The following is a 21,825-nucleotide window of genomic DNA, read 5'->3' as shown; positions in this document are numbered from 1 at the left end:
GTGAAGAAAGCGTGGCTTAAATATAGAAAGGTCATAGGTCTTATGAATCACCCTTCTCTTGGTAAAGTTTACTTTTGGTTCTTCTACAACTGCTTATGTGACCTTGGACCTCTTAGCTTTTCTGAGCCGTATTTCTGTGACTGTTATGTCTCCGAGCTCCATCCTGCCTCTGAAATGCAAACGTGACCTGTCTGTGAAGGTAAATAGTCAAGGCTGCCCAAGTCACTAGGACATTTAAAAGCTCAGATAATCGCATGGGGTTGAGAATTAGAAGATAAACATAGAGGCCATAGGATACCAGACGAGATGACAGGTGAACAGTGTGGCCTGGGTGTGTCCAGGAAAAGGGAGGTGGTGAATTAAGTCTTTAATCCCGAATTATTCTGGCCAGAGAGCTTCTCTGCCCTCAGTACCTCCCAGAACCTTGTGGTTGGCCCATAAGTGGGTAAGGCATCTGTAAGCCACACATGGAGTGGAATCAGGAGTAGCTGCCAGCCGACTGTTGTAACATCAAGAAAACATTTTCTTTATTGGGAGTTGGGGGTGAGGGTGGGTTCACTCTGACTGAATGCAGGTTAATTACAGGCCAGATGGTGACATTGCACCTGTTTCTGTTTCATGTATATGTCCAGGAAAATTGTTGTCTCTTTTCCTTTTAGGGCCCATCTTCCTTCATCCTCTCATCCAACCAAGGGTGTTTCTTATTAAGTGATCTTGATGGAGTCTGGTCTGTCTGCTCTGTTACTGTGATAATACTAGTGGTGGTGATGTAGCTGCAGTGGGGCCCGAGGTGGCATCCTCACTTGGTTCCTGCCAAAGCCCCGCCCTCAGAGACCAGCCCTTCTCCGTGTGTTGTACCAGCTGGTTGGGGTGTGGCATCTCATGGGACTTGGGTTTGGCCAGGTAGCTCCATTGCACTGCACTGTCTTCCTAAGGTGTTCTGTTCTGATTATTTTACTTAGGAACTTTTCTGACTAGTTTCATTCCCTTGAGTTTTATACTCAGGACACACTGAGTATATAGAGTTGGGTTTTTTTTTCCTTTCATCGGTATTGTTTTTCAAATACCAGTCAGTGCCTTGACAGCAAGGACTTTTGTCTCTTCTGGTTACTGCTGTATTCCAAGGATCTCCTGGTACACAGTAGGTGCTTAATAAATATTTGCTCAAATAATTCATCACAGAAAGTAGTAAAGTGTCCTATAAAAGTTTGAGAAGACTTATCAAACCTAATGCTTCCCAAGGGGTTAAGTCCTCCTGTTGTGTGTTGAGAGCATCACTCTAATTCCTACCAAGCAGCTTTGAAAATGGGTTCCTGGGAGTCATGGGGCCCTCGGGACCCCATTGTTTACGTTCCCTGTTGCTGTGTGTCTTTTCATGCTTTCAGGATGATCGCTGCAAGACCCCTCTGTCTGTGCTGGCCTCCCTGATGCCGGCCTCGGCTGTGCCCACCTTCAGGTGCCCGCCCTCTCCGTGCACTCCTGGTCTCACTTGGCGACTCCTGCGTGACCTTCAAGCTCCCAGTGCTGTGCTCCCTGCCCCTGGCCTCCTCCCCTATGGCAGGGAGAGCAGGGGATGTGGCTTCCAGGGCTCCGGGACTGCTGAGGGACACAGGAAGCCACCACGGGAAACTGAGAGTCTGGCGTTGTTCAAGTGCCAGATGGTGAGACGTGAGCCATCCCGCCGTCCACCACGGAGCCTTGGCCACACGTGACTCTGAGTGCTTAGAATGTGGAGTCTGGGTTGGGGCAAGCTGTGTGTGCATCCTGGTGTGATGCAGACTCGGGGACCTGGTGTGAAAGAGGGATGTAACATGTTTCATCTGTAGTTTTCTACAGTGACCATGTCTTAAAGGATGTTGGGGGTAGGCTGGGCTAAATAAGATACATTATTGAAATTAATCTTGCCTTTTTAGACGTGGCTACTAGGACCTTTATAATGACACACGTAGCCTGCTTTTGTGGCTCACATTGTGTTTTTTATTGGGCAGCATTGCGCTAGGGTGTTGGATATTAACTCAGTAAAAATTACTTATTTTTATTCATATTTATGAAAGAAAAGAATGTTTTGATGCTAAACAAAAAGTATTGTCCCCAGATTACGGATCTTTACTCTAGAGTCTGACAGAGGCAACACAGAAACAAAAGGCCAGGGTTTGTAAGTGCCTGGTGTGTCCTCGGTGCCTCACATCTAGGGGCCCCTGAAGCTGCTTTCAGAGTCAGCATTTTGTACTGGACCTTGTCCTGCGTAGTAATTGTGGGAAAACAGTGTATTTTTCCTGCGGTAGAGAACGTCTGAGAGTTCCCATGATAGGAAGGGCTTATGTACCCTCAGTTTTTAGCTTCTTCATTTTCCCCGCCTTTTAGAAAAGTGAGAAATTGCTATTGAGATATTAGATATGATTTTATATATGTGGCATTTTCAGCTGTGGTGTGATTTCCACACTAAGAAACCAAGAGGAAGGAACAGCCGACAAGAGCTACTGTATTCTGTTAGACTGTCTCTGCTCCTGGGGGCAAGTGGGACACATCCTGGAGCTTGTTTGTGACTCGCTGCCGGAAGAGCAGCCTCAGAGCAAGGTACACTTGTGTCATTTTTAAAGTTTGCTGAAGGAGGGTAGCTGTATGCTAGAACTCACGTGCTTTCCTGCTATGTGCCTCACTCACTCTGCGCTTTCAGGGTAACTCTGCGTCTAAGCGGAAGGTGCGGGTCCAGGACCCGCGCCCAGTCAAACCCGGGCTGGCGCTGGTCTACGTTGAGTACTTGCTGACCCACCCGAAGAATCGCGAGTGCCTGCTTTCCGCGCCCCAGAAGAAACTGAACCGTCTTTTGAAAGCCCTTGAAACATCCAAGGTAACTTTGTAGAACAGATGCAGATGCCGTGGAAGTTGAGCGATAGGGTAAGGTCTAAGTTTTCCACGTTTATAGTGTAAAATTTTCACCTGGGGGCGGGATGGGACTGGGTGAACACTTCCAGGCCCTGGTCTTTCTAGCAAGTCGTGTTCAGAGCCCAGTGTCCTGTTGAGGCCAACTCTGAGGGTGAGCCGGTCTGTGGGAACAGGCCCGACAGCAGGAAGACGGCCCGCCACCCCAGGTCCCCTTGCTCTGGCCCTGCTCATCGACGAGGGAATTCCAGCCCCCTGAGTCCTGGGCAGGCTTTTCTAGGGCCCTTTGCAGAGCGAGTCACGTGAATTTCCCGTCTCCTCTCCCCGTCCTGGCTCTTTGGCCGTCTCCTCCAGGCCAGCCCTCGGAAGCAGCCTGTTACTGACACTGCTGCCAGAGGCTCCCGCCTATCAGCACCAGACATCGGATGTCGGCGGGTTGGAGGTGGGCAGCGGGGGCTGCAGGGGGCAAGGGCTGGACGAGCTTGATCCTGAGGGCTCCTTGAACAGCACCTATGAAAAGGTGTCTTCTTGTCCCTTTACGGGAGGCTTGGAGGAGGGAGGACACTCGCCCTGCTGCTCTGGCAGCCCTCTCCTGGCGCAGCTGTGTCCTCACTTCATGCGCTGCCTGCTGAGCCGGAACCTAGCCTGCAGATGTCCTGTTTCACAGGTGGATCTGGAATCGATTTTGCAGTCGCCAGGTGGGAGCCCTCACCACCTGAGTGAAGGCACTGCCCTGCGAGCCTTCAGCCTCCACTGTCGGTTGAGTATCCATCTTCAGCACGAGGTGCGTCCACCAGCTTGGGGCAGGACATGGGGCGAATTGGCCCAGCGGCTCTGTGACTAACCTGTCTTCTGTTGTTGTTGGACAGTCCTGCTCAGAAGGCAAAGTTTACCTGTCCACTTTGGAAGACACTGGGTTTTGGTTAGAAAGCAAAGTTTTATCTTTTATCCAAGATCAAGAAGAAGAATATCTGAAGCTTCACAGGGTCGTTTATCAACAGATTATCCAGGTTAGAAGTCTTTAGACACAGAGACCCTTCTCCAAATTGTGATGTGCTTCCAGGTTTTATTTTCTAATTTAAAGCTGTAACTTTAGTCAGTACTGCTGCTCTTCTTAAACACTTACAGTGGCATCTGAATATCTAGAGTTTATCTTTTTTTTTTGTATGTTTATTTATTTATTTCTTAGTAGTCATCCATTTTATACACATAGTATATACATGCCAATCCCAATCTCCCAATTCATCCCACCACCACCCCGCCGCTTTCCCCCCTTGGTGTCCATATACGTTTGTTCTCTGCATCTGTGTCTCAATTTCTGCCCTGCAAACCAGTTCATCTGTACCATTTTTCTAGGTTCCACATGTACGCGTTAATATACGATATTTGTTTTTCTCTTTCTGACTTGCTTCGCTCTGTATGACAGTCTCTAGATCCATCCACATCTCTACAAATGACCCAATTTCATTCCTTTTTATGGCTGAGTAATATTCCATTGTATATATGGACCACATCTTCTTTATCCATTCATCTGTCGATGGGCATTTAGGTTGCTTCCATGACCTGGCTATTGTAAATAGTGCTGCAATGAACATTGGGGTGCATGTGTCTTTCTGAATTATGGTTTTCTCTGGGTATATGCCCAGTAGTGGGATTGCTGGGTCATATGGTAGTTCTATTTTTAGTTTTTTTTAAGGAACCTCCATACTGTTCTCCATAGTGGCTGTATCAATTTACATTCCCACCAACAGTGCAGGAGGGTTCTCTTTTCTCCACACCCTCTCCAGCATTTGTTGTTTGTAGATTTTCTGATGATGCCCATTCTAACTGGTGTGAGGTGATACCTCATTGTAGTTTTGATTTGCATTTCTCTAATAATTAGTGATGTTGAGCAGCTTTTCACGTGCCTCTTGGCCATCTGTATGTCTTCTTTGGAGAAATGTCTGTTTAGGTCTTCTGCCCATTTTTGGATTGGGTTGTTTGTTTTTTTAATATTCAGCCGCATGAGCTGTTTATATATTTTGGAGATTAATCCTTTGTCCCTTGCTTCATTTGCAAATACTTTCTCCCATTCTGAGGGTTGTCTTTTCGTCTTGTTTATGGTTTCCTTTGCTGTGCAAAAGCTTTTAAGTTTCATTAGGTCCCATTTGTTTAGTTTTGTTTTTATTTCCATTACTGTAGGAGGTGGATCAAAAAATATCTTGCTGTGATTAATGTCAAAGAGTGTTCTTCCTATGTTTTCCTCTAAGAGTTTTATAGTGCCTGGTCTTACATTTAGGTCTCGAATCCATTTTGAGTTTATTTTTGTGTATGGTGTTAGGGAGTGTTCTAATTTCATTCTTTTACACGTAGCTGTCCAGTTTTCCCAGCACCACTTATTGAAGTGACTGTCTTTTCTCCATTGTATACCTTTGCATCCTTTGTCATAGATTAGTTGACCATGGATGCGTTGGTTTATCTCTGGGCTTTCTATCCTGTTCCATTGATCTATGTTTCTTTTTTTGTGCCAGTACCATATTGTCTTAATTACTGTAGCTTCGTAGTATAGTCTGAAGTCAGGGAATCTGATTCCTCCAGCTCCTTTTTTTTCCCTCAAGACTGCTTTGGCTCTTCGAGGTCTTTTGTGTCTCCATACAAATTTTAAGATTTTTTGTTCTAGTTCTGTAAAAAATGCCATTGGTAATTTGATAGGGATTGCATTGAATCTGTAGATTGCTTTGGGTAGTATAGCCATTTTCACAATATTGATTCTTCCAATCCAAGAACATGGTATATATCTCCATCTGTTGGTATCATCTTTAATTTCTTTCATCAGTGTCTTATAGTTTTCTGCATATAGGTCTTTTGTCTCCCTCGGTAGGTTTATTCCTAGGTATTTTATTCTTTTTTTGCGATGGTAAATGGGAGTGTTTCCTTAATTTCTCCTTCAGATTTTTCATCATTAGTGTATAGGAATGCAAGAGATTTCTGTGCATTAATTTTGTATCCTGCAAATTTACCAAATTCATTGATTAGCTCTAGTAGTTTTCTGGTAGCATCTTTGGGATTCTCTATGTATAGTATCATGTCATCTGCAAATAGTGACAGTTTTACCTCTTCTTTTCCAATTTGTATTCCTTTTATTTCTTTTTCTTCTCTGATTGCCGTGGCTAGGACTTCCAAAACTACGTTGAATAATAGTGGCGGGAGTAGACATCCTTGTCTTGTTCCTGATCTTAGAGGAAATGCTTTCAGTTTGTCACCATTGAGAATGATGTTTGCTGTGGGTTTGTTGTATATGGCTTTTATTATGTTGAGGTAGATTCCCTCTATGCCCATTTTCTGGAGAGTTTTTATCATAAATGGGTGTTGAATTTTGTCAGAAGCTTTTTCTTATTTATTGAGATATCATATGGTTTTTATTCTTCAGTTTGTTAATATACTGTATCACATTGATTGATTTGCGTATATTGTAGAATCCTTGCATCCCTGGGATAAATCCCACTTGATCATGGTGTATGATCCTTTTAATGTGTTGTTGGATTCTCTTTGCTAGTATTTTGTTGAGGATTTTTACATTTATATTCATCAGTGATATTGGTCTGTAATTTTCTTTTTTTGTAGTATCTTTGTCTGGTTTTGGTGTCAGGGTGATGGTGGCCTCATAGAATGAGTTTGGGAGTGTTCCTTCCTCTGCAGTTTTTTTGGAAGAGTTTGAGAAGGATGGGTGTTAGCTCTTCTCTAAATGTTTGAAAGAATTCACCTGTGAAGCTATCTGGTCTTGGACTTTTGTTTGTTGGAAGATTTTTAATCACAGTTTCCATTTCATTACTTGTGATTGGTCTGTTCATATTTTCTGTTTCTTCCTGGTTCAGTCTTGGAAGGTGATACCTTTCTAAGAATTTGTCTGTTCCTTCTAGGTTGTCCATTTTATTGGCATAGTGTTGCTTGTAGTCGTCTCTTAGGATGCTTTGTATTTCTGCGGTGTCTGTTGTAACTTCTCCTTTTTCATTTCTAATTTTATTGATTTGAGTCCTCTCCCTCTTTTTCTTGATGAGTCTGGCTAATGGTTTATCAATTTTGTTTATCTTCTCAAAAACCAGGTTTTAGTTTTATTGATCTTTGCTTTGTTTTCTTTGTTTCTGTTTCATTTATTTCTGGTCTGATCTTTATGATTTCTTTCCTTCTGCTAACTTTGGGTTTTGTTTCTTCCTTCTCTAGTTCCTGTAGGTGTAAGGTTAGATTGTTTATTTGAGATTTTTCTTGTTTCTTGAGGTAGGCTTGTCTGGCTATAAACTTCCCTCTTAGAACTGCCTTTGCCGCATCCCATAGCTTTTGGATCGTCGTGTTTTCATTGTCATTTGTCTCTAGGTATCTTTTGATTTCCTCTTTGATTTCTTCAGTGATCTCTTGGTTATTTAGTAACGTATTGTTTAGCATCCATGTGTCTGTGTTTTTTACGTTTTTTTCCCTGTAATTGATTTCTAATCTCATAGCGTTGTGGTCAGAAAAGATGCTTGGTAAGATTCCAATTTTCTTAAATTTACTGAGGCTTGGTTTGTGACCCAAGATGTGATCTATCCTGGAGAATGTTCCATGCATACTTGAGAAGAAAGTGTAATCTGCTGGTTTTGGATGGAATGTCCTATAAATATCAATTAAATCTATCTGGTCTATTGTGTTATTTAAAGCTTCTGTTTCCTTATTTTCATTTTGGATGATCTGTCCATTGGTGTAAGTGAGGTGTTAAAGTCCCCCACTGTTTTTGTGTTACTGTCAATTTCCTCTTTTAGAGCTGTTAGCAGTTGCCTTAGGTATTGAGGTGCTCTTATGTTGGGTGCATATATATTTATAATTGTTATATCTTCTTCTTGGATTGATCCCTTGATCATTATGTAGTGTCCTTATCTATTGTAACATTCTTTATTTTAAAGTCTGTTTTATCTGATATGAGTATTGCTACTCCAGCTTTCTTTTGATTTCCATTTGCATGGAATATCTTTTTCCATCCCCTCACTTTCAGTCCGTATATCTGTCCCTAGGTCTGAGGTGGGTCTCTTGTAGACAGCATATATATGGGTCTTGCTTTTGTATCCATTCAGCAAGCCTGTGTCTTTTGGTTGGAGCATTTAATCCATTCACGTTTAAGGTAATTATCAATATGTATGTTTCTATGACCATTTTCTTAATTGTTTTGGGTTTGTTTTTGTAGGTCCTATTCTTCTCTTGTGTTTCCCACTTAGAGAAGTTCCTTTAGCATTTGTTGTAGAGCTGGTTTGGTGGTGCTGAATTCTCTTAGCTTTTGCTTGTCTGTAAAGCTTTTGATTTCTCCATCGAATCTGAATGAAATCCTAGCTGGGTAGAGTAATCTTGGTTGTAGGTTCTTCCCTTTCATCACTTTAAGTATATCATGCCACTCCCTTCTGTCTTGTAGAGTTTCTGCTGAGAAATCAGTTGTTAACCTTATGGGAGTTCCCTTGTATGTTATTCGTCGTTTTTCCCTTGCTGCTTTCAGTAAGTTTTCTTTGTCTTTGATTTTTGCTAATTTGAGTACTATACGTCTCAGCGTTTTTCTCCTTGGGTTTATCCTGTATGGGACTCTCTCTGCTTCCTGGACTTGGGTGGCTATTTCCTTTCCCATGTTAAGGAAGTGTTTGACTATAATCTCTTCAAATATTTTCTCAGGTCCTTTCTCTCTCTTTTCTCCTTCTGGGACCCCTATAATGTGAATGTTGTTGCGTTTAATGTTGTCCCAGAGGTCTCTTAGGCTGTCTTCATTTCTTTTCACTCTTTTTTCTTTATTCTGTTCCACAGCAGTGAATCCCACCATTCTGTCTTGCAGGTCACTTATCCGTTCTTCTGCCTCAGTTATTCTTCTATTGATTCCTTCTAGTGTATTTTTCATTTCAGTTATTGTGTTGTTCATCTCTGTTTGTTTGTTCTTTTATTCTTCTAGATCTTTGTTAAACATTTCTTGCATCTTCTCGATCTTTGCCTCCATTCTTTTTCCGAGGTCCTGGATCATCTTCACTGTCATTATTCTGAGTTCTTCTTCTGGAAGGTTGCCTATCTCCATTTCATTTAGTTATTTTTCTGGGTTTTTATCTTGTTCCTTCATCTGGTACATAGCCCTCTGCCTTTTCAACTTGTCTTTCTTTCTGTGAATGTGGCTTTTGTTCCACAGGCTGCAGGATTGTAGTTCTTGCTTTTGTTGTCTGCCCTCTGGTGGATGAGGCTGTCTTAGAGTTTATCTTTTTGCAAAGCATAAACTGCATAATTTTAATGTAATTTGACACATTGCACGTAACACGTGTTCAGTAATGTTTGTGGATAACATAAAATGTGTTTCTAGATTTCTTATGGAAAGAGAAATGAGAATTAATGTATTTTTATGGAAATTCCTTTTTAAGCATCTTTGTAGACATCTGCTTTATGAGACCCCTAGTGGTACCCTTAGATGTTAGGAGCTTGACCAGCAGGATGTCCCCTCTTGTCCCTTCTGTGGCTTTTGATGGGAAATCACATCATCATGTCTACCTCTCTTACAGACCTACCTGACTGTATGCAAGGATGTCATTGTGGTCGGCCTTGGTGACTGTATGTTTCAGACACAGCTTTTACAGCGGAGCCTGGGAATCATGCAAACAGGTACTGCGTTTATTAAAGGACTAGTTTAGAGCGACTAGCAGTCAGAACCAGCCCCTCTCTCCCTCCCTCACTTCGCTGGTCAGGACTCTTGTTTTTAAGTGATAGATGTGTAGCACAAACTAGCTGACACCAAAAGAAGAAGTAACAGGCTGAGGCAGCCAGGAAGTTCAGAGGTGTTTCTGGCCTCGGACGTGACCAAGTGCGGAGTCTCTGGCAAGGTCTTGGGCTCCTCCTCCGGTGGTTTGCGTGATTGCAGCTGCTTTGCCGTGTGGTCACCAGCACAGCTCCAGCCTGTCTGCTGCTCCTGTCTGGTGTCTGTCATCGTCTGCGTGCTAGTCAGGAGCTGTTTAATGTCCTCCCTCACCGCCCCCCGAGACCACTGGGAAGTTGCTGTCACCCCAAGGACAGGATCCCTGGTAACTCATACCATGGCGTCCACACAAGTTAAATGTGTTCAGTGAGTGAGTGAGAAGTTGGCCTCCTTCCAGGTGGGCTGGGCTTCGATTATCTGGAGCATCGCATCCAGGGGGGCCGGGCCAGATCCTTGCAGCCCCGTCTCATTGTGGCGGGGGGAGTGTGGGTGGACCCAGGATGCCTCCTCTGCCTCGGGTCATGGGCTGGCTGAGAAGGGCACCGCAGGGCTGTGACCCCTGCCCGCTGCCTCCCTGGGGCAGCCGAGTCGGCACAGAACACCCCGTTGCTACAGTTGGTTCTTCCTGAGATCCCTAGAAGCTTGGAAATGCATAATTTGAATTTCTTTAAGCCTAAATATTTGCTAACAGAGATTGAAAGTATTATCATTTACCAAATTCAACATGAAGTTTGCAGTTAGCTCTCTGGGGTCTTTTGCTGTAGTCTTGACTATCGTTGTGCAGACCCCGGGGAAGTCTTGGCCACAAACCCCACAGCTTCTTTCTTTCATGGTTCTGCCCCTGAGGTTGGCACTTGGCCTGCATGGGTGCTGGGGTGGCAGTCACTCTGCTCTGCTGTCTCGAGTGTACGTGTCCTTAATCTGTAATTACAAGCAAGATTTTACATCATTTGGTTACAATATCCACAAAGACTAAATATTAAATAGAACAAATGTTTTTTGTTTTAAAATCTTTTTCCTTTGTTTAAGTCTTTATAACTCTCACTTTCTATTGTGAAAACAGCGTTTTAAACTTAAGCTTAATGATTGAAACATTAAAGATGATTTGCATTGTTAAACTCAATTTATCATTTAAGAATTATTTTCCCCTAAGGATTAAATCTATTTTTAGTATTTATAAAATTTTCCAAGGAGCTAATAAGAATTTTAGATCTCCAATGTAGCCCGTAAGCTACTGACCTTACCTTCAACCAAGCTGAAATGATCTTTGTATTTATACATTCTAACAATCGGGATTTCCCAGGAGAGAATCAACTGTGTGCTCATTCTTTGTAGTCCTGTTACAAATGAGATTATACTTTGCAGTTTTGCTAGGTAAGCCCAGAGCCTGTTCTCTGGACTTGCTCTACTTGAAAGAGTCCTAATAGAACATTTAAATTTAAAACTCAGTCACATTTATGTTATTAACATTTGAGCATGGCGTTCTCCATGCTGAAATGCATATTCTGGAAGAGACGTCCTTGAATACAGCTGAGTTCCCACATATAACCCAGATGTAAACAGCTCAGTTCAAAAATGCAGGTGTTTCTGCTATAACACAACATGTGTGCTTTGAAAAACTCTGTGTGTTCTGCAAAATCAGGCACTGGAAGTGACGGGGCTTGTGAGAGAAGATGCCTGCGGTGGACTGTGGGCCGGTGCCGCGTGACAGCACCAGGAAATGATAATGCCCCCAAAAGTAATTAGCACGACTACGAGGAAGGTTGAATTCCTAATAAGTAAATATTACAGTAAATAATGGGCTTTGTGGTCAGTGCAAAGGTAAAGGGGGATTGATGGGGACCACAGCCTCCTGTGTAGAGCCGGGCAGGAGGGGCTTGCAGGACAGCACACCCCATCTGAGACAGAAAGGGGCCTGGGTCCACGTGGCTCTCGGTGGCTGCTGCCCTGGGATGGGCTAGTGAGCGTCTCCTTGCGTACAGACTCATGGTGGCCTGAGATGCTGACCGTCGGTGCTGGGCCGCGTGACCCCCCAGCTTAGCCATCCCTGTGCACCAGTCACTCTAGAGAAGCAAGAACTTCCAAAGTGAGGGCCTTCTGTTTCCCATGGCTGCAAATCCTGACCTACCTTAGTAACTTATCATACTCTACTTAACCACTACCTATATATATTTGGTTATAATGCACATATGGCTTGAATGTAATGAAATAACTTTCAACTAAAACTTTCAACATTTCAGATTTTTGTCAGTAGTAAAGACACTAGTTAGTGTGAGGTTCTCCCACTGCACCAGGACCTTGAGGGTGGATGCAAGGGGACAGGCCCCCTTGTCCTCAGAGCCCCGTCACCCTCAGCGTGTTGGCCTCTGCTGAGCTGCTGCCTCACTGCCTGCTTCACTGAAATGACTGATATGTGGAGAATGTATCTCTCTGCCTTCTTCTGGATAAAGAGATTTGTTTCTTGAAAGTTTCTGTTAAGTTTGCAAAGACTCTCCAACTTTGTGTTGATTCTGGTAGTGCCATACACCTTTTGAGGGGCCAACTCAACTGGAACGTGACCATTTCTTTTATTTACTTTAGTAGATAGATTTGGATTTGGGGTTAGTTTCTTACTTCTGTCTCAAGCAGAGCTTCTATGTCTATTAATCTCTTTCATAAATCAAGGAGCTTCCCTATTAGGGCCACATGATTCCTATGTAAGGTAGGAGAGGTCATAACGCTTTGTCCCCTAGATACTAATCTTTTAACGAGGAACATTATTTCTGTGCTTTTCTATGTGACAGGTTTTTAAAAAATATACATGTATAGTTTATATAGTATATACTTTTAAATGTATATAAGGAAGAATCATGGTTCCGGCCCAGTCCACCAGGGATGCAGCCCTGCATACAGACCTGAAGGTTAGTCAGTGGTGGGCAGTGCGAGGTGCAGCATGGGTGCAGAGTGGGGCAGGGGCATGGGAGGGCGCGGCCTCTGGCTCTGTTTGCAGTGCAGCTCACAGGCCAGTCTGGGTAGAAACAAAAAAGAAAATTGAAGGTCCTCAGCATGAATTGTAGAATTGAGTTCACACTCTGAAAACATTTTACCAAATTTTTACCAAATCATTGCCACACAGGAAAGGAGAGAAAGACACCAACAAACTACACAGTGTTGGGGATTTAACAGAGTTGGCCTCGGAGATTCTTAGGTCATAGTCTGAGAGCTCTAGGGCCTTTCCTCTCAGACCCGTCAGCGATGTCACCATCGTGTGAAAAAGTAAGACACAGCCTCTACCCAGGTGTTCAGGGAACCACACTGTCCACACATGCAGTGCTTCTCAGTGCCTGAGCCAGGTGGGCTGTTACTGTTATTGAAGGCATCGGCTTTATATATTTAATAAAAGGAGCAAGTCGTAGGTATGTATGTCTGTTAGATTTTATGTTAATCTGACCAACCTGGTATTGGCTCACCAGTAACAGTCTCTTTTAAGTTACCATAATATACATGTGTTAAGTGAAAAAAATATAATAATTTCAACTAAATTGTGTGATTAAATAACTGATTTTTTCAACTTTCTTTCCAGTGAAGGGATTCTTTTATGTTTCATTACTTCTTGGCATTCTGAAAGAGGTAACCAGAAGCTCCTTGACACAGAAAGCAGATTCAGAGAAAGAAATCTCAACACTGTTTGATTTGGTGCAGAAAGTATTTCAGCAGATGTTGGAATGTATGGCGCGGAGCTTCAGGAAGCAACCAGAAGAAGGCTTGCAGGTACTGGAGCCTCCCCAGGGCGGGACAGAGGGACTAGAGGGACAGCGCCCACCTGGTGGAGCAGGGTGCGCGGAGCCAGGCCTGCTCACACGCTGGGGCTATCGGGTGGGGAGAGGTGCCACGCAGACAGGAAGTGGCTGCCAGGTGCCACCTTCAGCTGGTGCTGCCAGCCCTCTCCCTGGGGTGGCACGCTCTGGGGCAGGAGGCGAGGGAGGCCAGGGGCTCACCTCCGGCCACCAGTCTGGGGACAGTGTTGACGTGTTCAGGTCAGTAGGCCAGCGACCCGAGAGCTCCTCTGCCCAGCAGGACAGAAACAGAGAATGAATACAGTAGCTTGTGAGTGCCCAGCTGTTAGTAGTAAAGATTTAAAAACTGCTTAAATGGGAGGATGTTTATGAGCTATTGAAACTTTCGATTTTGTCCTGTGTTTTAGCTGGTAGAGGTAACTGAAGGTTGTTGGCCATGCTTTCTGTGGCCTAGCTCATATCTGCGTTAATTGGAGATAGTCCTGTTTTGGATGAGTTGGTTCAAGCGTCTGTGATCTGTTCACGGAATTTGTGCCAAAACAGTTCTCTTTTCTCACCATGGTCTGTACAGCTTCGTTCAGAACACGTGGCCTCATAGTGGGTGTCTTCCCTTAATGTCAGTGATGTTTCTTCATCTCTCCTTTCGAAAACTTTATTAATGTTATTGATACTCCTATTCTTGGGGATTTTTCTTTGCTCTGGGGTAAGAGTGTCATAAAGGTCCTTCCTGGCGGGCTTCAGTCCTGTGTGTCGCCTTCTGGTCGTGGTTCCCATCAGCTGCAGAGAGGAAGGTGCGGCAGTGAGGGTGGGCAGACGAAACGGGCCCCGGGCCCCCGGGGGACAGCAGGAGGAGGCCTCATTCTTGAAAGTGGTCTTCTAAGCACTAACAGTGACTGATGTGTTTTTCGTAGCTCCTTTATTCTGTTCAGACCCCTCTTCATGAATTTATCAGCACCGTGCAGTCCTGGCACGTGGACACGCCTGTCCACCGGGGCGTGCTCTCCACTCTGATTGCCGCGTCCGTGGTCGAGATAAGTCACCGGCTCCGAAAGGTGAAGTGTGTTGTCCTGAAACTGCTGTGTCTTGTTTTGACTATTCAAGAGGCTGTTTTCTGCTGGCAGCACATTTTTATGCTTTTCCAAGTATTTTTTCAGAACTCAGGTATAGCGGGAGGTCTGCTTCTCCTGCAGCTTCACCACACAGTTCCGTGGCTGGTTTGTGTTTAGAATCACGTGACCATGGGGGGAACCATGCTAAGGATGTTGTCGTTCTTCATTAAAACCAAGCTGCTCCTTGCATCTTGAATACTTCTTTTTGCCATATTTTAGAGGCTTAAGCGAGTTGATACATTTCTTAAGATTCCCCTCTCCTGACAGGCAGAAGTGGCCCTGGTCAGTGGCGAGCAGGGTGCACGAGTACTCTTGGGCTCTGTTTCTGGAATAGCTCACATCTCTGACTGCCTTGCTGTACATAAGCCTTACTTTTCTTTTTCTTTTACGCATAGGAAATTTGAACCTCTGATATCAGTTTAAACAGATAGTTTGTTTGCCCCTGCTCTATAAAGGACTGGCCATTTTCCTAGCAGTAGCCTATTTTATATGATTAGCCTACTTGGTTCAAGATTGACATAATCAGGATGGTAATTCAGGTCACAACAGAAACCACTCTTTCACGGCATGGAATCCTGGTGGTAGCGAGTGAGGGCATGGAAGAATGCCTTAAGATAGTTAAATAATGAGGCGTTTTCTCAGTATGAAAAGCTGAAATCTGATAGGAGATATCTTTGAAATATACAAATGCAGACATATAATTTGTATAAATTTTGTATTATAAAATCACAAATATAAAAAGAGTTGACAAAATTCTGAGACATTGATAACATTTAAGGCCCTCCTGAAAGCTTGAAGAGAGGTCATTTTGGTTTAGGAGCGTGATTCCTGGACTATACACAGCCCAAGAACTGGAAGTTATTCAGGCCTGTGAGCTACACAGCTGATGACGATGAATCCGTCAATGGCCTGTGGGCCATCGTGGCCCACTGTCTGTTTTTGTAAATAAACTTATTTTGGGAAAAAAACAAACAAACAAACTCATATTGGAACATGACCAAGCCCATTTATTTACCTTTTTTATATGGCTGCTTTGTGCTGTAACAGCAGAATTGAGTAATTGTGGCAGAGATCGTTTTGCCCACAAAGCTGAAAATATTTACTCTTTAAATATTTACTATTTACTACTTTATAGAAAAAGTTTGAGTTGAGAAAACCTGATCTGGACTAATAAGAGTAACGAGTTGTTTGCTTAGTGTAGAAACACGTTGTTTACAGAAGGTAATAGAATTAAAGGGTCTTCGACAGAAGGCTTGTTGAGTGGCGTGTCTTTTTTCTTCTCTCCAGTTGATTGACACCACTGTGTATAGTAATAGGTTAATCATAATTATGGTAGGCATTGCAGCAGTTAATAAAAATCATTGTTTTGAGTTTCTGGAAAGCCTTTCTCAAGTTTGGAAGAAAACCCAGGGAAGTGTAAAATGAGTGATCAGTGCAGTCTCAGTCTCAATTCATGTTACTGACTTGACTTTTTTTTTTTAGGTTTCTGATACCAAAGAGCTTACTCCCCCAGAGGGTCTTTCAGCCCTTCCGCCATTTTCAAGGTGTTTAATAGGAATAATAATAAAATCTCCGAACGTAGTCAGGTAATCCCGTTTTCTTTGCTGCTCTCTTAATCCTGTCATGGCTGTAAGCTCTCAGTAACTTTAGCTCTGTTCCTTTTACTCTCACCATTTGTCAAAAGTGCATTTTTTTCCTAAGAGAAAACATTTCCATACAATTTTCTCTCATTTTATCAGAGATTAAAAATATTAGCATTATACTTATACAAAGTGAAATTCTAACTTTCTGAAAGATATATTCATCCAAATAGTCTCTGGTTATGCTCTATCATAACTACAGTTCATTTAGAGGGAAACATTTAAAATTTTAATGTCACTGAAATACTTCCTACAATGGACACTTTCAAAACACGACTTGGGTAAATTCCATGTGGTTTTCATTCGGCACACAGCTGTTACTCATTTCTCCATGCCATGTGTCACCTGACCTGCTTCTAGGGTTTCTTGTGGCACATGCAGGACTGGTGGGCTACAAAAGGGATAGTTTTGCAGATACCTGATACCTGTGGAATTTTAATAGTACCTATGTTCCTTGAAAACTTCAAAAAGCATTGTTTTTAACAGCTATGAATTATCTTTCAATAGCATATCAAATCTTTTTTGTGGGCATTACGAGCATGCAGAGTGGCTTTATTCACTAACCAGAACAACCCTCTTCTCTTTCTAGCAACGCCCTCTGATTTTAGTGTCTCACCTGTATGATTTGGCATGCTTACAGCAAAGAGTATGGGAAGGGTTTAGTCAACTTCCCATGTTAGCTGAAAACTAGAATTCATGGTGGTTGATGAATCTTGGCTATATTTGTCTTTCTGTAAAGTATTAAGATATACTATAGAGTAATTTCAGTTGTTTTTTACTTTTTTGCAGGTCATTTTTAGATGAACTGAAGGCATGTGTTATTTCTGAGGATATTGAAGGCATCGTGTGTCTCACAGCTGTTATGCACATTATCTTGGTTATTAATAAAGGTTGGTTAAATTTTCTGTGGTATCGTCTGGGACATTGCTGGGTGCATCTTACACAGAACTGTTGTGGAATGTTTGGGAGTGAATCCCCTGCTAGTTAGGCTCTCACGGCACTTTCCCCCAAGCTCTCCACGCGCTACACGTGTGCCGTCTGCCTGGGCATCTGCTGTGTAGCTGCCACGTACCAGCTTGAATAATGGTAGCTTCTTAATGCAGCTCCTGTCCACTTTCCCCACTGGACCCATTACGTCTCCCTCTCTGTGCCTTAGACTGAATTTCTATTGATATGTCATTTATTACCTTTGTCATGTACATTTAAAAATCTGAATTCATTTTTGCTAATGATGGTGTGTTTTGGTATTAATATTTAATGTATCTGTGTTTTGCTTAACTTTAACTGTGCCTATTCTGGGTATCCCAGCCAGTTGAAATAGTATTGGAAAAATAATTGGAGATACCTAGGAAATGCTTACCTAAGTGTAAAATATGGTAATGTCCCTGCAGATGGACTACTATTAAGTTTCTATATTTTTGGACCAGTTTTACTAATGTTGAAATTATTTTCTAAGATATTATTCATAGAGTGATCCTCTCAAAACAAGCTCTCCCCGTAAGCATGAATGCATAGTATGGCTGTAGATTCATGACAGGAATTTGTAACTAGTTTGACCCAGGCCAAGCATCAGGAAAGACTTGCCTGAGGCAGCGTCTCCTGGGGAGACATCTGCAGGAAGAGGGACGTTCTCCATGTGGAGGGTGTGAGGATGGAGGTTGGGGTGCAGATGACCACCGTGTACTTAATAGGTACTTAAACATTTGCCAAACAGATGATGACTCTGAAATGTGTTAGTTCCGTTACTGTTGAAGGTGTTGGTGATCATCAAGTCTCATGGCATGGACAGAACTCACGGGATCACGGCCTTGGAAACTACCTCAGAGCCAATGAGGTGCTTTGTAATCACTCATTGGATCTTCTAACATCCCTTTAAAGGGATCATTACTGTTCTGCAGGTCAATATATGCACTGACTCAGAGGGGAGGGTAGGAGGCTCTGTCTTACTGAAATTGAACCTGCATTGAGAGTCTGTGTGCTTTTTGTGTAGTTGTGTTCAATATTTTTCTGTCTTTAACAGGTAAACATAAGAGTTCAAAAGTGAAGGGTGTTGCAGCTACTGTTCACAGAAAACTAAAGACATTCATGGAAATTACTTTGGAAGAGGATAGCTTGGAAAGGTAAATCACTAGATACCCACCAGGTGTGATTATCTGAACACTGCTAGTTATTCCTTAGGTATATTTTAGAACACGTTTTCATTGCTGCTAGCTACAGCCAGGTAGAAAACTGGGGATTGAAGGGATAGAAGTGTTTCTGTTGGCAAGACCCTTTGAGCATATGTTTTAATTACTTCCTCATTCTGTCTTTAAAAACAAAAACAAAACTGTCACTTGCAAGATTCTGCCCTAGAAAAGGAAGGGCATACAAACTCATTCTATATGGTTTTATTTTATTTATTATTTATTATTTATTTATTTTTGGCTGTGTCGGATCTTAGTAGAGGCACATGGGATCTTTCCTTATGGGCTTCTCTCTAGTTGTGGTGCATGGGCTTCAGAGTGCGTGAGCTCAGTAGCTGTGGTGCATGGGCTTAGTTGCTCCATGGCATGTGGGGTCTTAGTTCCCCGACCAGGAATCGAACCCGCGGCCTCTGCATTGGAAGGCGGATTCTTACCCACTGGACCACCAGGGAAGTCCCGTCATTCTATATGGTTTTAAACCTAGACAGATTATATTTGGTGGTTTGCTGTATTTTTGAAACCATGAACATTCATTCCTCGGTTATAATTACCAGTTTACAAGTATCCATGTTGGGAATGGGAAAGGTCCCTCCAGAGACTGAAGAAATGTGCACTGTTTTCTACTTTCCAGGTAGCCTGTTGCTGCTGCAGGGACTGCTATCTAAGAATGTATTCATTGGGCTATTTTTCCAGCCAGGTGTTTTTCCTGCTGTATAATGTTTTTGACATGCTGTGCAATTTCCTGTAGACTCTTTTCTGAATTGTGTTTGACTCTCAGACCAGCCACAGAAGCAGTGTTTTTCCTGCTGTTTTCTGAACACCATACAGTTAAGTGTTACAGAGCTTTGAACCAGGTAATTAGTTTTATATATGCCTGGGAAATAAGCCACTTGCCATAGCTACTTTCTCCTTTGGAGAAAGGCTTTCAAAATCCTAAATTGCTAACTTATGAACAAAGACAGTTTTATCGCTTCCTTACCAATCTGTATACCTTTCTTTCCTTGTCTTATTGCATTAGCTAGGGCTTCTGGTACGGTATTGAAAAGGAGTGGTGAAAGGACATACTTGTCTTGTACGTGATCTTAGTGGGAAAGCTTCCCATTTCTCACCATTAAGCACAATGTTAGCTGTAGATGTTCTTTATCAAGTTGAGGAAGTTCCCCTCTATTCCTAATTTACAGATAGTTCTTATCATAGTGGGTGTTGGATCTTGTCAAATGCTTTTTCTGCATCTACTGACAAGGTCATAGGATTTTTCTTCTTTAGCCTGTTGATGTGGTAGGTTACGTTAGTTGATTTTCAGATGTTGAACCAGCCTTGCATACCTGGGATAAATCCCACTCGGTCATGGTGTATAATTTTTTAATACACTGTTGGGTTTAATTTGCTTATATATATATATATATATATATATATTTATATATATATATTTATATATATATATATATTTTGGGGTTCGCGGGCCTCTCACTGTTGTGGCCTCTCCCGTTGCGGAGCACAGGCTCTGGACACGCAGGCTCAGCGGCCATGGCTCACGGGCCCGGCCGCTCCGCGGCATGTGGGATCCTCCCAGACTAGGGCACGAACCCGTGTCCCCTGCATCAGCAGGCGGACTCTCAACCACTGCGCCAGCAGGGAAGCCCATAATTTGCTGATATTTTATTAAGTACTTTTTGCATCTATGCTCATGAGTGAGATTGTTCTGTAGTTATCTTTTCTTGTAATGTCTTTGTCTGGCTTTGCGACTAGGGAATTGCTGGCCTCATAGAATGACTTAGGAAGTACCTTCTTCTGTCGTCTGAAGAGACTACAGAATTGGTATAGCTTCTTTCTCAAATATTTGGTTGGAATTCACCAGTGAGTCCATCTGGGTCTGGTGCTTTCTACTTTTGGAAGGTTATTAATTACTGACTCAGTTTTTTAAATAGATGCCTACTCAGATTGTCTGTTTCTTCTTGAGTTAGTTTTGGCAGATTGTGCCTTTCGAGGATTTGGTCCATTTCATCTAGGCTGTCAGCTTTGTGGGCATAGTATTCCTTAACTGTCTTTTTTTAATGTCCATGGGATCTGTAGTTATGTACTGTCTTTCATTTCTCATATTAGTAATTTGTGTCCTCTTTTTTTTTTTTTTTCCCAGCCTGGCTAGAGGCTTATTGGTTTTATTGATCTTTTAAAAGAACCAGCTTTTGGTTTCATTGATTTTCTCTATTGATTTCTGTTTTTCACTTCTTTTTTTTTGCTTTCTGCTCTAATTTTTATTATTTCTTTTCTTTTGCCTGCTTTGGATTTAATTTGCACTTTTTTTTTCTTTTTTTCTGGTTTCCGGAAGCCTAGATTACTGATTTTAGATGTTTCTTCTTTTCTAATAGTCAGTGCTATAAATTACTCTCTAAGCACTGCTTTTGCTGCATGGCACAAATTTTGATGTTATGTTTTCATTTCCGTTTAGTTAAAAATATTTTAAAATTTCTCTTGAGATTTCTTCTTTGCTGCATGTATTCTTTAGAAGTGTCTTATTTAATCTCTCAATTTTCCAGTTATTTTTTTGTTATTCATCTCTAGTTTAATGTCTGAGAGAAGACATTGTATGGGTTTCTATTCTTTTAAATGTATTAAGGTGTGTTTTATGGCCTAATATGTGATCTGTCTTGGTGAATGTTCCACAGGAGCTTGAGAAGAATGTGCATTGTGCTATTGCAGGGTGAAGGAGTCTTTAAATGTCAGTTGTATCCTGTTGGTTGATGGTGTTGAGTTCAGCTTGTCCTTACTAATTTTCTGCCTGCTGGATCTGTCCATTTTTGACAGAGGGGTTTTCCTTTATATATTTTGTAATCCTGATATTAGGAGCATATGATTTTAGAACTATTATATCTTCTTGATTGGATTGACCCTTTTATTTTTATGAGGGGTCCCACTTCTTCTCCAGTAATGCTTTGCTCCGTAAAAGCCATTTTGTCAGGTATGAAGATGGCTCCCCAGCCTCCTTCAGTGAGCATCTCTGGAGCGTTCGTGGTGTTTTAGTCAGGAGGCCGAAACCCCACGGTGACGGGACAGTGTAAGCTCCAAGTCAGGAGCTCCCATCAGGGCACTAGTGCAACGGACTGGGGGCTCGTGAGGGTCACAGCGAACTGTAAAGGGTGGGCTCACCCTCATGGGCTCAGCAGCTCCCCCAGCACTACCCCTAGGGAGGACGCACACCCCAGGCTGAGCCTCTCCAGGAAGGAGAAGTCCTCAGGCCTTCTGGGGGGACCGCTGGCCATCTGGTCTCCGGGGGGTGGAGCCCGTCCATAGGGGGGTGCCAGGGGAGCTGCTGAGCCCATGAGCCCCACCGCGGGTCAGGCGGCCGCCCTGTGGGGCCTGGGTGCTGCCTCTGCTGCTTGCACCCGCCCCCCCAGAAGGCTGGACCTTGTGGGAAGCCCTCTGGCGCCCCTGCTGCTAGGGCTGGTGCTGTGCCTCATGAGCCCCAGCGGGGCCGTGGAGCGGGGGCTTGCTCGTCTGCGAGCCAAGGACGTGCGT

General features: G+C 43.0%; 1 protein-coding gene across 1 annotated transcript in view; it reads left to right on the top strand.

The window, feature by feature from the left end:
- The window catches only part of NCAPG2 (non-SMC condensin II complex subunit G2), a 59,472-nt gene that overhangs the window by 32,850 nt on the left and 4,797 nt on the right, over positions 1-21,825 (top strand). The window contains exons 16-26 of the mRNA XM_082846150.1: positions 1,386-1,456; positions 2,424-2,577; positions 2,678-2,851; positions 3,551-3,667; positions 3,753-3,893; positions 9,411-9,510; positions 13,164-13,351; positions 14,289-14,429; positions 15,969-16,072; positions 16,916-17,016; positions 18,147-18,246. Of these exons, the coding sequence (XP_082702276.1) occupies positions 1,386-1,456; positions 2,424-2,577; positions 2,678-2,851; positions 3,551-3,667; positions 3,753-3,893; positions 9,411-9,510; positions 13,164-13,351; positions 14,289-14,429; positions 15,969-16,072; positions 16,916-17,016; positions 18,147-18,246 (1,391 nt within the window). The remainder of the gene's footprint in view (positions 1-1,385; positions 1,457-2,423; positions 2,578-2,677; positions 2,852-3,550; positions 3,668-3,752; positions 3,894-9,410; positions 9,511-13,163; positions 13,352-14,288; positions 14,430-15,968; positions 16,073-16,915; positions 17,017-18,146; positions 18,247-21,825) is intronic.

The sequence above is a fragment of the Leucopleurus acutus genome (genome assembly GCF_964270905.1).
Source record: "Leucopleurus acutus genome assembly, chromosome: 9".
Lineage (NCBI taxonomy): Eukaryota > Metazoa > Chordata > Mammalia > Artiodactyla > Delphinidae > Leucopleurus > Leucopleurus acutus.
The sequence above is the reverse complement of the archived record's forward strand: the minus strand, read 5'-3'. Positions and strand labels throughout refer to the sequence as shown.